The sequence below is a fragment of the Priapulus caudatus genome, unplaced genomic scaffold (assembly GCF_000485595.1).
Source record: "Priapulus caudatus unplaced genomic scaffold, Priapulus_caudatus-5.0.1 Scaffold1593, whole genome shotgun sequence".
NCBI classification, from domain to species: domain Eukaryota; kingdom Metazoa; phylum Priapulida; class Priapulimorpha; order Priapulimorphida; family Priapulidae; genus Priapulus; species Priapulus caudatus.
In genome coordinates, this window is record NW_014578654.1 from 83,585 (window position 1) to 96,699 (window position 13,115).

Sequence of the window (13,115 nt, forward strand, 5' to 3'; positions counted from 1 at the left end):
CTCGCGTTCGAAACAACCGCCGTCGTCGCATCCACCGCCAGCGTCACCACCAGGGGGCGCGACTGTCGGAAGTCGAGCACGTGCCACTGGTTGTCGGCGAGGTTGCGCGCCGGGTGGAGGACGACGCCGGCGGCGCCACCTGCTAGCCACTCCATCAGCAACGTTCCGTTGTTTAGAACCTTGAATATATAGACCAACAAACATGTTCTAAGGCCATCCTTAAAAAATTATATGTTTGCTGTCCTCCGACCGACCCACGAAAATAGCCGAGACCCAAAAGTTTTTTTTTACATTTTGGGTTCCTTTTTTTTTTTACATTCTTTATAGTTAAGACTGAAACACAAAGCATGTGTCACAAACATGAGGACAGACTTAAAATAACTATTATGCCACACACAAAAAAGAAGACCTACCTACCTACCCACTAAAAAAATCATGGGTCGGGGGACAGCAAACATTGAATTTTTTAAGGATGGCCTAAGGCATGTCATACTCATACTACCATAGTGTAATGTTGATTATAACATTAGAAATGCAAGTACATATTAAAGGGATACTAGACTCTAGGATTTTACTGCATGCAACTGTACTTACTGTATAACAAATCGTCTATACCCACACGTACTTGTTACCAGATACCTAATTTAATTGTTATAATTAATTATACATACGAAATTTGCTACGAAATTTGAACGGCGCCATTGACACCCGCAACCCTGCTGCCACGCTGAAAAAGTTGCGCATTTCCAAATATATTTTGGACGTTACAGACCGAGGGTTAATCACAAAGGTGCACTTATATTTATACCTAAATGCTATTTAACCAAACGATGTTCATTTTAGGTAAAAATTTATCTATAATATAACTGAAACTATATGTCGTTTATAAGATATTACAATCCCTTTGCTTTTAAATTAATAAATAAGAAACACCCTAGTTCTGTAGCCCTTGGCTGAAAAGTCGTTTTGTGCAACTTTTCAGATCGTACGCTTTGAGTGGCGCCACCGTCGTTGTCATCAAACTGTAGTCGTTAGTTTTAAAACATTAAAAAAAAAAAATTCTAATGGTGATTGAACCATGAAACTTTTTATGTAGCGTAATTTTAACCTGAAAATAACCCTAGAATCTAGAGTAAAGGATCCCTTAATTTGTAACACAGTGTATGCAAAGCTGCTTATGTAGGCATACACTGTGTTAATATCTACTTGTATTTCTAATGTTATAATCAACATTAATCAACATAATCAACATTAATAGTCTGTTATCATGCGCTTGTTATCTTGCATTTGTTTGATATCGGTTTAAGAGCTATTTCAAGAGCTCATGTTACCCTGTACGTCCTGTACCGATGAAAATAAAGATTACTTTACTTTACCTCGAACCGCAAGGTGTCGCCACTGTCTCCGCGCTGGTAGAGCAGCTCTCCGCCTGCGCACGTGCGGAAGCTGAGCGACGTGTGACCTTGAACGCTGAGCGTAGAGCGCAGCACCATCAACGACGTACGGTTGAAGAAGGCGAGACTGTGCTGCGCCAACGCCACCTGTAGGCACAGAGGCACAACTGCGTGCGCCAAGAGAGATGGAGAGAGGGAGAGAGAACGGAGGGGGAGAGAGAACGGGAGAGAGGGAGCGNGAATATGCCTCATAGTCTAAGCCACTGCCATAAGGAGGAATTCTCCCTTCATTCACGGGAATGCCCTTGAATGACCTTGATCACGCATCCCCGGTATAAATGCCTAGTACTATGGATGCCTATACCATCCACGAGGCCCTGGCCTCATACATACAGAGCAAGGAACCATATAATGACCTCACATATATATGCGGTAATTAGAACTACACACCATCGCGGAATATATGATCTCATACATCCACACTGACGCACAGTCAATAAGAACTTGCTAAGGAACCTAGAAACTGAACCTATATACACCTACACATTCAGTTCGATCTGTACCTATATACATATGTGCTTTCATCGTTTCCTGAGCTTATCTATAACTTACTGAATAACTTTTCGGTATCATACATAGCATCAGGAGTGTATCAAAATTTTGATAAACTCCTGATAGCATCAAGATAGCATTTAAACCCCCTAAGAAATCACAGAGTTCCACTATGAATGTGTTCATTCTAATGCCCACGTACGGCGTAACACATAATAATATCAGGAGCTAATAATACAGTTGTGTATTATATTAGCTCTTGATAATATAAAGGTGCGTGCGCTTAAAGTAATGCAATAATGATCGACTGACGTCAATGAACTGTTCGCTTAGACCGAAAGTATAACGCATAATGAACGAGTATTGTGTTGCATATATATATATATCAGGAGTAGATAAAGGGTAGATAAGATGGGGGTAAAGATGGGGGTAAGATGGGGGTAAAGAGTAGATAAAGAGTAGATCCCTTTATCTACTCCTGATATATATATATATATATATATATATATATATTATCAGGAGTAAGATAATATAGGCCTATATTATCTTACTCCTGATATTATGTATATACGGACACCCATGCAGATATAGTAAAATTATATATATGCGCCGGATGGATATAATATATAGTTGAAACTAGAATCGAACATTCAGCCTTTGTATATATATACGCATTGCCCAGGTTACATAGTTCAGGACATGTGCACACGCCTCCATTAAACGCTGTGGCGTGAAAAGAATTAAGTCACTGAACTATAGCTCTCAAACGAAAAGGATATATATATATCTTTCAGGAACAGACCGACAATAGAACAGAACTGAAACAGGAAACCGAGTTATCGGATTTCATAACCGAAATTCAAATGCTGTGTAGCTTGTTGTGTTAGACAATGTTCTGCTATTGTAAACACGCGATACCACGAGCCGTCCGGAACTTAAATTGCGCAATAGTTTTGTTAATTTGTTAACTATATAAATCCACTTCAGGAAGAAATTTTGAATTGTAAATAACTGAACAGAAGTGATGTATTTTTTTCCTGATAGACGCTCTGCGCTGCTTCGCTTTGTATTGTGTGGCTAGCTGTGTTCACTCACTGGATCGCTCGGCCATGATTTACACGTAGCAAAACAATGAAAGTGAAAATGAAAGAAATAATGCCTGCACATGTCGATCCATTTTTCTCTCATGAACTATAATTACTCTCTCACTCTCTCGCTCTCTCTATCTCTCTCTCTCTCTCTCTCTCTCTCTCTCTCTCGCGCTATCTTCTCTCGATCTCTCTCCTCTCTATCTCTCTCCTCTCTCTACTTCTCTCTCTCTCTCTTATCTCTCTTCTCATCCTCTCGCTCTCTCTCTCTATCTCTATCTCGATCTCTATCTCTATTCTCTCGCACCTCTCCAATCCGCCTCTCCATTCTCCCATCTCCCTTCTCCGTCTCCGCTTCCCTCTCATCTTCCTTCCGCTCTCTCCTCTCCTCATCCTCTATCCCTGCTACCCTCTCCCTCGTCCGGCGTCCGCTCCTTCGTCCTCTCCCTCTCACTCTACGCGCCGCTCCCTGATCCCTGCTCATTCTCTCCTTCTCCCATCGTCTCTCTCTCTCATCTCTGTTCTCTCTCGTCTCTCGCTCTCTCTCTCTCTTCGCGCTGCTCCCTCTGCTCTCTCTCACTCTGCTCATCGCTAGAGTCTATCTCTCTTTCTTCTTTAGCTCTTCTCGCATCTCTCAGCTCTCTCTCGTCTCGCTCTCTCTTCTCTCTCTCTCTCTCTTCATAGCTTTATATATTACCCTCAGGCTCACTCGTTACAACGTCATAAATACCGATGATGATGATGATGATGATGATGATGATGATGATGATGACGATGATGATGATGATGATGACGACGACGACGACACTGGTAATTGTCATGGATGGTCAAACAAGAACCAATGCCCCCAATATCTCAAAAATTCTATTGTGGTATATATGCGTGTCCGATTTATTGTCAGAATATATATGATATAAGCATGAGTAAATAACAGGTAATTATTAGTATAGGTATATATAGATATACCTATTATTTACTCCTGATATAATATTGAGATCACCCATTTATTGTTGGCCTGGATCTTGACAGTACGGATGACTGTTATATAGACACTAACTATTACAGACAGGTTATGTAAACACACCTGCAGTTGATGTCAGTAGAACATCACGAGCAACAATACAAGGCACCTGCTTGCCTGCCTGCCTGCCTGCCTGCCTGCTGTACATATACTGGTTTGCTGATAACATCGTTGTTGTAATGCCCGTAGTTGTTACCAGGTGGCAGCAGCTGTCAATGGTTACAAACAGCGTCGTGTTGTAGTCACGTGCTAGCTCCACCAGTGTAGCTACAGGAAGCGAAGTGTAGCGGGTTTGAATATGTAGCGGGAGTATTGTATTGAATATGAAGAGGGCTACACTTGTGAAGCTATGTTGTTCGTACATCCCTGTGGGGGCTACACGTGTAGTGGTAGTTATGTGCTAGTTCGGACGGGCCATGCAATCCGCGCTGTATAATGATATATCTATAATGTTTGATGTCACTCCTGATGATGACCACAATCTTCTGCTGACCATTGCTAGACTATATCTCTTGTTAGAGAATGACATCAGCTTGGCTGATGTGACAGCAGTGCAAGGATGTCACCACAGCTTTCTAATGACTACAGCATTTTCATCACCACACACTACAAACAAATTACTGACGGACAGACTGACAGACGGACAGACTGACGGATGGATGGACGAACGGACAGACGGACAGACGGACAGAAGCACGAATAAATGGACGGACAGACAGAAACGCAGGCGCACGCTCATGCACACACACACACGCACACACACATACACCTACACGCACCCCAAACACACACACACCTCCATACCCCCTCCTTTCCTCCCTCCCACACACACCTCTATATCCCCCACAACCAAACCTCTAAANTCATGTAGGGTCGTCAAGAGAAAAAGGTACCGTCAAGAGAGACAAGGTAGGTCCGTCAAGAGAACAAGTGTAGTCCCTCAACGAAAAGCAAGGGATCGTCAGAAAGACAAGGTCATCCGTCAGAGATGAGACAAGGGATGGTTCGCTCCAGGAAGAACAAAAGTAGAGTCCGCTGCTCAGCGCGCACATTGTCCCCGTAGCACTGTTGGCGACAGCCAACCCGCCGAAGTATCGTAATTACAGATCCATGCATAAATACAACATCTTACCCCGAGTACCCCGTATGAGGCACAATACCTTCCGACGGGATTGGCATCTCCATACGGGGGGGGGCTGAAATAACATACATCTATATCAGACTCGTCGTGTGTCAACCAAATGGAGAGCGCATCTAATAAAAGGTTATATAAGTATACTATAAATAATATAATAATACATAGAATAAGTATATGATGAGATGCCAGTATCAGGGGTACGAAAGGCTCTGCAGCCAGATTCTGGTCACACATTCAGCCTAATAAAGCACAACACACACTCTGCACATAACCTTCCCCCCTACCCCTCCCTCACTTCCACCTCCCCTCCTCCCTCACGTCCTCCTCCTGGGCCACTCCCATGCCGCCCGATCGCTCCGCTTTGCGTTACGCTGGCCCTGACTAACCGTGACATGGACGGTCCGCCGTACAGTACCTGGCCGCATTGCTTCTATTTCTCACTTCTTCGTGCGCCCGGGCCCCTGGGCAAGACCCGTTGCAGCGCAGTAACGCGGCGGCGGCGGCGGGCAGCGGGCGGCAGCGGGAATGCAGCAAGACAACCGGGTCCACTACACTCCGTGGCCGTCACGCGCGCGGGAGTCGGGGGTGGAGTATAACAGTACCTGTATATGCGGCAGTAACAAGGCAGGCACAGGTAAGTAGGTCGTTATACACACGAGACACGGAAGGGCTTGCCCCAGTAAACACGGCTCGTTTATTACGCTTCGTCTTCTCACTCTCCTTTCTGTCCTTTATTCCCATCTCCTCTCCCTCATGTTCTCTCTCATCTCCTCACTCCCTCGATTGCGCTCTCTCCTTCTCCATCCTCTCTCCTCTTCTTTCTACTCTCTCCTCTGTCTCTCTCCCCTTCTCTCTCGAATGTTAGTAGACGCCGCTGTTTTCTAACGCGCATAAAGACGCGTGGTCAACATGCTGTGTGCCTGATAAACCATGTCACAGCCACGGCTATCACTGGCTACGAAGGTAGGACTAGGCTAGTGACTGCAGGCGCGTTGGGACTTCATTTAACTACAAGTGACACTGAAACACAATCAAGTGATCCGATGATTCGTTATAGGCTTAGGCTTTAACGAACAAATTTTCATATTATTATTTCGCTCAACAGTTCATATCTCCAGGACCGCATACCGACAACGACTAGCACTAAATGCACACGCACGCACGCACGCAACGTACGACCACGCACGGCACATCACCAGCGCACACACCACACACACTGGGGCCGCTCCTCGTCCTGTCTCGGCCTGTTTGGAGCGGCGCCTTCGTTGGGGGGCTTGTGTCACGGTGTCGGCCCGCGCACACCACAGCATGCACGGACCACGCAACTCCTCACCTCACAACACACCACGCGCACACATGCAGCACGGACGCACGACCACGCGCAAGCACACACAGATTGCTTTTGACACCGTGTGGGGTTTGGTGTGTGTGTGTGTGTGTGTGTGTTGATGTGGGGTGTGAATGCGTTAGTTGTGTGCGCGTAGTGTGTGCGTTCGTGCCTGTGCGTGCCCGTGAAGTGCGTTGCGTGGTGTGTGTGTGCGCGTATGGCAGTGTGCTGCGGCGGTGGTGAGCGTGTGTGTCGCTGCGCTGCTTGTGGTGTATTGGTGTGGGTAGTGTGCGGGTGTGTGCGGTGATGGTTGTTATGGCTCGCCGTAGCTGCTGCTGCATGCTGTTGGGTGCTCGTGTCGTGTGCGCGTAGCAGCTTGGCGTAGTCTGTGTGTGATGTATGTTGCGTGTGTGCGCCGTAGTGTGTGGTGATGGTGTCGTCGTGTGTGGTTGGTGTCTTGATGTGGTGCGGTGTGGTGTTGTATGTGCTATGTAAATAAAAGTATATACATCCAACAATTAATTCATTAAATAGTTCTGGAAACTGCATAGATCCTGTAAACATAATCGCCACACTAAGTGGCCACTGATTTCAATGTTATAATGTTCACGTTACCAAGCGCTCCTTATCCTTATCAAAGATGACGCCCACTCAAAGGGCGAGCAAGCAATAATCAACATATACACAGCTTGATTATATGCTTGGGGAGCTTTTGCCACTAAACGGGTTGTTAAAGATGCCTTCACAGTATCGTGAGATTAAAACTTTCTTTGTACGAACGCGTATACTCTTCGATAAATAATATATGCCAATAATTTTGCATGCGAAAATAAATTCTTCAGATCTGAGTCCTGAAAATCCTTGACGAGAAATGCCGTGCGCTATAACGGCCTAAATGATGCGCCATTCTTGTTTTCGAATATCGTCGCAAAATAAAAAATAAAATACCTTGTCAAGTCCGAATACTGTAACGAAAGGAAATCTCAGAACACAATATTACCAGCTATATAAGGTATGATTGTCACTAGAGTTCGCTAACACAGTATAAGTATCATGTGTGGGTGTGTGTGTGTGGCTGGCGTGCGTGCTGCGTCCGCGTGCGTGCGGCGTCGCGTGTGTGTGTCGTCTGTGCCTGTGATGGTGATTTGTAAATAGTATGCGTAATGTGTTGTACTGCGCGAAAACGAGGAAGTGATCTTCGTTTGTGAACCTTCGCCGTATGCGGCCCATGAAATAGATTATTAGTCTGCATGTCATGACAATTGGCCATGCAAACACACGCTACCGCACGCACCGCACGCACTTCGCGCGGCCACTCACGACCACAGCGCACTAGCGCAGACGCGCACACGCACCACCACACGTCACGAACGCAACACGCACACGCACACGCACAACGCAGCACGCACAACGCCACCACGCACACGCGACAACGCCACGGCGCACACTCACACGCAACACGCCACACGCACAGTCCACACTCCACACTCACACTCACATCGAATTCACACACAACAAACCCACTACACACACACACACCACACACAACACATGTCACACAAATCACGCGCGCGCCGCGCGTGCAGGACACACTACACACACACCGGTAACCTCCTACATAATCCAAGCTCCGTCGTAGCCCCACGTACAACAACGCAACAAGACCATAAAGGGCTCCGACGTGTAACGGCTAGCATGTGAACCCACCACCTGGCCTTATCGGTGCGGTCCCCCCTATAGAACTGGACACCTGTATATAAAACACCATTACGTTTCCCCAGAGGGAAAGGTGCTAAGCGGTGATACCACCACTTTATATAACGGCCCACCTGTCATTAAGAGCAATTTGGCGGTCTTCCCTGAGTGGGCGTGCTACATACGAAGGGAAACGGCCTCCATATAAGAGCGCGACACCTTAATCTTACGACACTAGTCCGGTTTACCTCGAGTTACCTTCACACAATTGTTATGACTTAGGTTGTAATACTACGTGCTTCTGTAATTGGAGTGCGTGGAGAGAAACTCCCCCCCGGGGAATTTTTTTATATCTTGACCAGCGAGTTAATAGCTTGCTGAGGATATTAAAACGTTCACGTCTCCGCCCCCATCGATCGTCCGTAAAACTATGCAGCGCAGCAGGCATGCAGAACAGGCAGGTCAGAAGTGACAGGCAGGCAGCAGGCAGACAACGAGGCATGTCAGGCTAAGGCAGCAGACAGTCAAAGCAGGCCCCAGCAGGCAGGCATGCAAGGCATGCTAGGCAGGCAGACAGGCAGGGGCAGGCAGGCATGACAGGCAGGCAGAGCAGAGCATGAAGGCAGGCTAGACAATCAGGCAAGCCAGGGAAGCAGCAGGCCAGGCCGCAGGCAGGCACGCAGGCAAGAAGGCAGCAGGCAGCAGCACGAAGGCAGGCCAGGCAGCAGCAACCAGCAGCAGCAAGGCCGGAAGAAGGCCGCAGGCAGGCAAGCAGCAGAAGGCAGGCAGCAGCAGCAGTCAGGAAGCAAGAAGCACGGCAGCCAGGCAGAAAGACAAGTTAGCGCAAAGCAGGAGACAGCAGACAGGTAGGCGCAACAGGCAGGCAGGCAGGGCAGCGCAGCAGGCAGAAAGCAGGAAGGCAGACAAGAAGCAGGCACGCAGGCAGGCCGCCAGGAAGGCAGGCAGGCAGGCAGCAGGCAGGAACAGCCAGCAGGCCAGCAGCAGGAGGCAGGCAGGCAGAGGCAGACAGGTGCCAGCCAGTGCAACAGGCAGACAGGTACGCGACAGGCAGGCAGCCACAGGCAGGCAGGCAGCAGGCAGGCAGGAGGGAAGGCACGGGAACAGGCAGACGGCAGACAGACAGGCAGGCAAGCAGCAGCAGTCAGGTCATGGCAGGCATGCCGCAGGGTAGTATAGGTTGGTAACGTCCCGCAAGCGAGTATTGCCTCCAACATACCAGCATCGCATCTGCATACCCCCACCCACCCTCCCCGCAAAGCTCCCTTAACACCCCCCACTAGAGCCTCACTCACCCTTCCCCCGCAGAAGCTCCCCCATACCAACCACCTACTCCCCGCAGAGCTCCCCCATAACAAAAAAAGAGATACCATAACAACCAAACAGCCCTTCCTCACCGAAAGTTCCGCCACACACACACACCCTTCCACCGCAGAGCCCCTACCTACCCACCCTCCAGAGCTTCCCATCCCACCACACCACCTTCTCGCCCAGCAGAGCTCCGACACCCACCCACCCTTCCCCTCGCAGAGCTTCCGACAACCCACGCCACCCTTCCCCTCAGAGCCCGACACCCACCCACCCTTCCCCGCGCAGACTTCGCGATTCACCACCACCCCTTCCCAGAGAGCTCGACATCTCACGCCACCTTCCCCACAGAGCTCCGACACCCACCACTTTTCCCCGCAGAGTCCCAATCGACCCCCGCACCATCCTTCCCACAAGTCCCCCCCACCCACCTCCCACAAGAGCTCCAACACCCACCCACCCTCCCGCAGAGCCCCCCCCGCCGCGTAAGCGTCGCCACTTCTCCGCCGCGCACGCGTAAGTTATACTAAGTAAACGATTTACGGCGGCGGTATGGGGGCTCGCGCAATGCACGCACACGCACGCACACGCACGCACGCGCCCGAACACGCACGCAGGCGCAATGCACGCACGCACACGCACGCGCCCGCGCACGCGCCCGAACACGCACGCAGGCGCAATGCACGCACGCACACGCACGCGCCCGCGCACGCGCCCGAACACGCACGCAGGCGCAATGCACGCACGCACACGCAGGCGCGATACACGCACGCACGCGCACGCGCATGAACACGCACGCATGCGCACGCCCGAACACGCACGCAGGCACGCGCACTTCACGCACGCACACGCAATTCACGCACGCACACGCCCGAACACGCACGCACGCGCGATGCACGCACGCACAGGTACGCGCAAGCCCGAACACGTACGCATGCGCAATGCACGTACGCACGCTGGCGGGAATTGTCAGATACATAGGGGTGCTGCGTTATTAACGCAGTCAAACCTACGAGATGCACGAAGACCTGCGGGTAGCGATGCCTGACTATATATATATAGATATATATATATATCAAGAGCTAGTAAATACCTTATTATACCTTATTAATAAATACCTTAATAAAGTATTTATTAGCTCTTGATATATACATATATATATATATGCATACATATATATATATATATATATATATATATATATATATAGGTATATACTATTAGAATGCTGCAGGGAGGCAGCAGTCGGGGTTTAAAGCACTGTCGATGTTGCTACGTGATGATGCTGTTTTAAGCCCTCGTGCTATCAGCAGCCCGTTATGGGAGGGGGAGGGTGAACCATGGGTTCTATCTAGTGACTTTTGGCATAGGGCCTCCTGCCTGTCCTGTGTGCGGTGGGTGGCTCACGCGTGCAGGAGGGGTATGCCGTCGTTTATCGCGGCGAGCCGGGAAAAACGGAGTGGGGGGAAGCGCGTCTGTGCGGAGGAAGAAGGGAGGGACAGGGCGCCCGCGAAAAGGCGCGGGGGAGGGAGAGGAGTATAGGAGAGAGGAGAAAAAGAGGGGTAGTACGCAGGTACAATCATTCATACAGCTACATGGCTCGCGCCTTAGAGTAGCCATGTATACTATAGTAATATTATATATAACTATGGTACCTATATTATATATACTATATATAGTATACCGTGGGGGCCCATATAGTATACTAAGAGAGTTATAAAATATATATATATATATATATATACTGTGTGTAAGGCGCATACTTTGGCGAAGCTACGGATCGGGATGACTAAACGTGCGGTTCAAGCTCGCACGTGATAAAGCGTCGTTGTAACGGGCTGCGTGGTATACGGTGCATACGTTTTGTAGTAGTGTGATACCTGTATGTATAGGGTGGATTACTGTATGCGTAGGTATAGCCAGCATAAGCTTCTACCTGCTCTGCCTGCGAAACTGGAGTTCACTGCGCTCCAGCGTGTGCCCTGTGAATGTGGCATTGAGGTGTTTGGAGCTCAGCACTCGCTGGTAGTATAGAGCGCCACCTGGCTCCGTCCCCGGCTGGCGCGCAGCCCCAAAACCGAATGGAGCAAGAATCGTAAAAGAGGGGCGTAAGAGAAAAGAATAGATATAACTATATATATATACCGGGTAGAAATGACTTTGAACACGGGAGTCGCCAACGGAAATCCACTCACCGTCAAAAAGAGGGACGCTGCTGACGGCAAAATGAGATCGAGTTCTATGTCGCAAATTAAACGGATGCATAACGCATGTGTCGCTTATTTGGGTATAAGATCATGATGATAATGCAGGCACGACATGCGGAAAGAGTAGCATGCGCAGGAGAGGGGAGATAGAGAGGGAAAAAGAAGAGAGAGAGAGAGAGAAGAAAGGAGGGCAGAGAGCCGGAAAGCAGAGAGGCGGGAGAGAAGAAGAAGAAAGAGATAGAGAGAGGACACTAGATGAGAGAGAGAGAGAGAGCGAGAAGAATAGAGAGCGGGAGAGGGAGAGAGAGGAGCGAGAATGGAGAGAGAGAGAGAGAAAGGAAGAGAGGGGAGACGAGGAGTACGCAGAGAGTCGGGGATGAGGACAGAGAGAGACGGACGAGAGAGAGAGGAGAGAACGGATAGTAGAGCAGAGAGAGAGAGAAGTGAGAGGAGAGAGAGAGAGAGGAGGAGAGAGAGAGGAGAAGGGGGAGGAGGAAGAAAGGGGAGAGAAAGAAAGCGAGAAGACGATAGAGAGAGTCAGATAGAATAGAGAGAGAGAGAGCGAAGGAGAAGTAGAGAGGGAAGAGAGTAGGGGAGAGAGAGGAGGGAGAGAGACAGCGAGAGACGAGAAGAGACGAGAGATAGAGAGAGGGGGAGAAAGGAGAGAGAAGTAGAGACAAGACGAGAGATATTATATATAGGAGAGGAGTGAGGAGGAGGAGGCCAGGAGAGAGAGAGAGAGATACGACGAGTAGAGAGAAAGAGAGAGAGGAGAGAGGGAAGAGAGGGAGAGAGAGACAGACCGAGAGAGAGAGAAGACAGAGAGAGAGAGGAGAGAGAGAAGACGAGAGAGAGAGAGAGAGAGAGGGAGAGAGCGCGAGAGAGAGAGCAGGAAGAGAGAGAAACGAGAGAGAGAAAGGAGAGAGAGCAGGATTGAGAGAGAGAGGAGAGAGAGAGCGAGAGAGAGAGAGAGTAGAGAGAGATGAGGTGAGCAGAGAGAGAGAGAGAGAGAGAGCATGCGTGCTATAGTGATGCATTTCTCTCTCACTGTACATGTAATAGGGATGAGATGACGCGAATCTGTTGTAGTTGAGTGAGTGTGTGGTGTGTGAGTGAGTGTGTGAGTGACGTTGACGTGACAGGAGTGAGTGAGGTGGTGTGTGTGTGTGTGTGTCGTGAGTGTGTGTGTGGGGCGGGGGGGTCATTCCGTGTCTACTGCACTAATTAGATAATTGCGTGCAAACCAAATTGTTACCTGTCACGGCAGCAGCACGACCAATCACACAGCAGCACATACCTGTGACAACACCACCCACACCTTATAGACGACCTACGCACGGATTCGTGCGTGCGTGCCCTTGGGGGGC

General features: G+C 49.2%; 1 protein-coding gene across 1 annotated transcript in view; it reads right to left on the reverse strand.

Moving 5' to 3' along the window:
• The window catches only part of LOC106817092, a 10,202-nt gene extending 8,646 nt beyond the window's left edge, over nt 1–1,556 (reverse strand). The window contains exons 1-2 of the mRNA XM_014821740.1: nt 1,377–1,556; nt 6–179 (exon numbers count right to left, since the gene is read on the reverse strand). Coding sequence (XP_014677226.1) covers nt 6–179; nt 1,377–1,493 — 291 coding nt within the window. The 5' untranslated portion in view covers nt 1,494–1,556. The remainder of the gene's footprint in view (nt 1–5; nt 180–1,376) is intronic.
• Between the last annotated feature and the right edge of the window lie 11,559 nt (nt 1,557–13,115).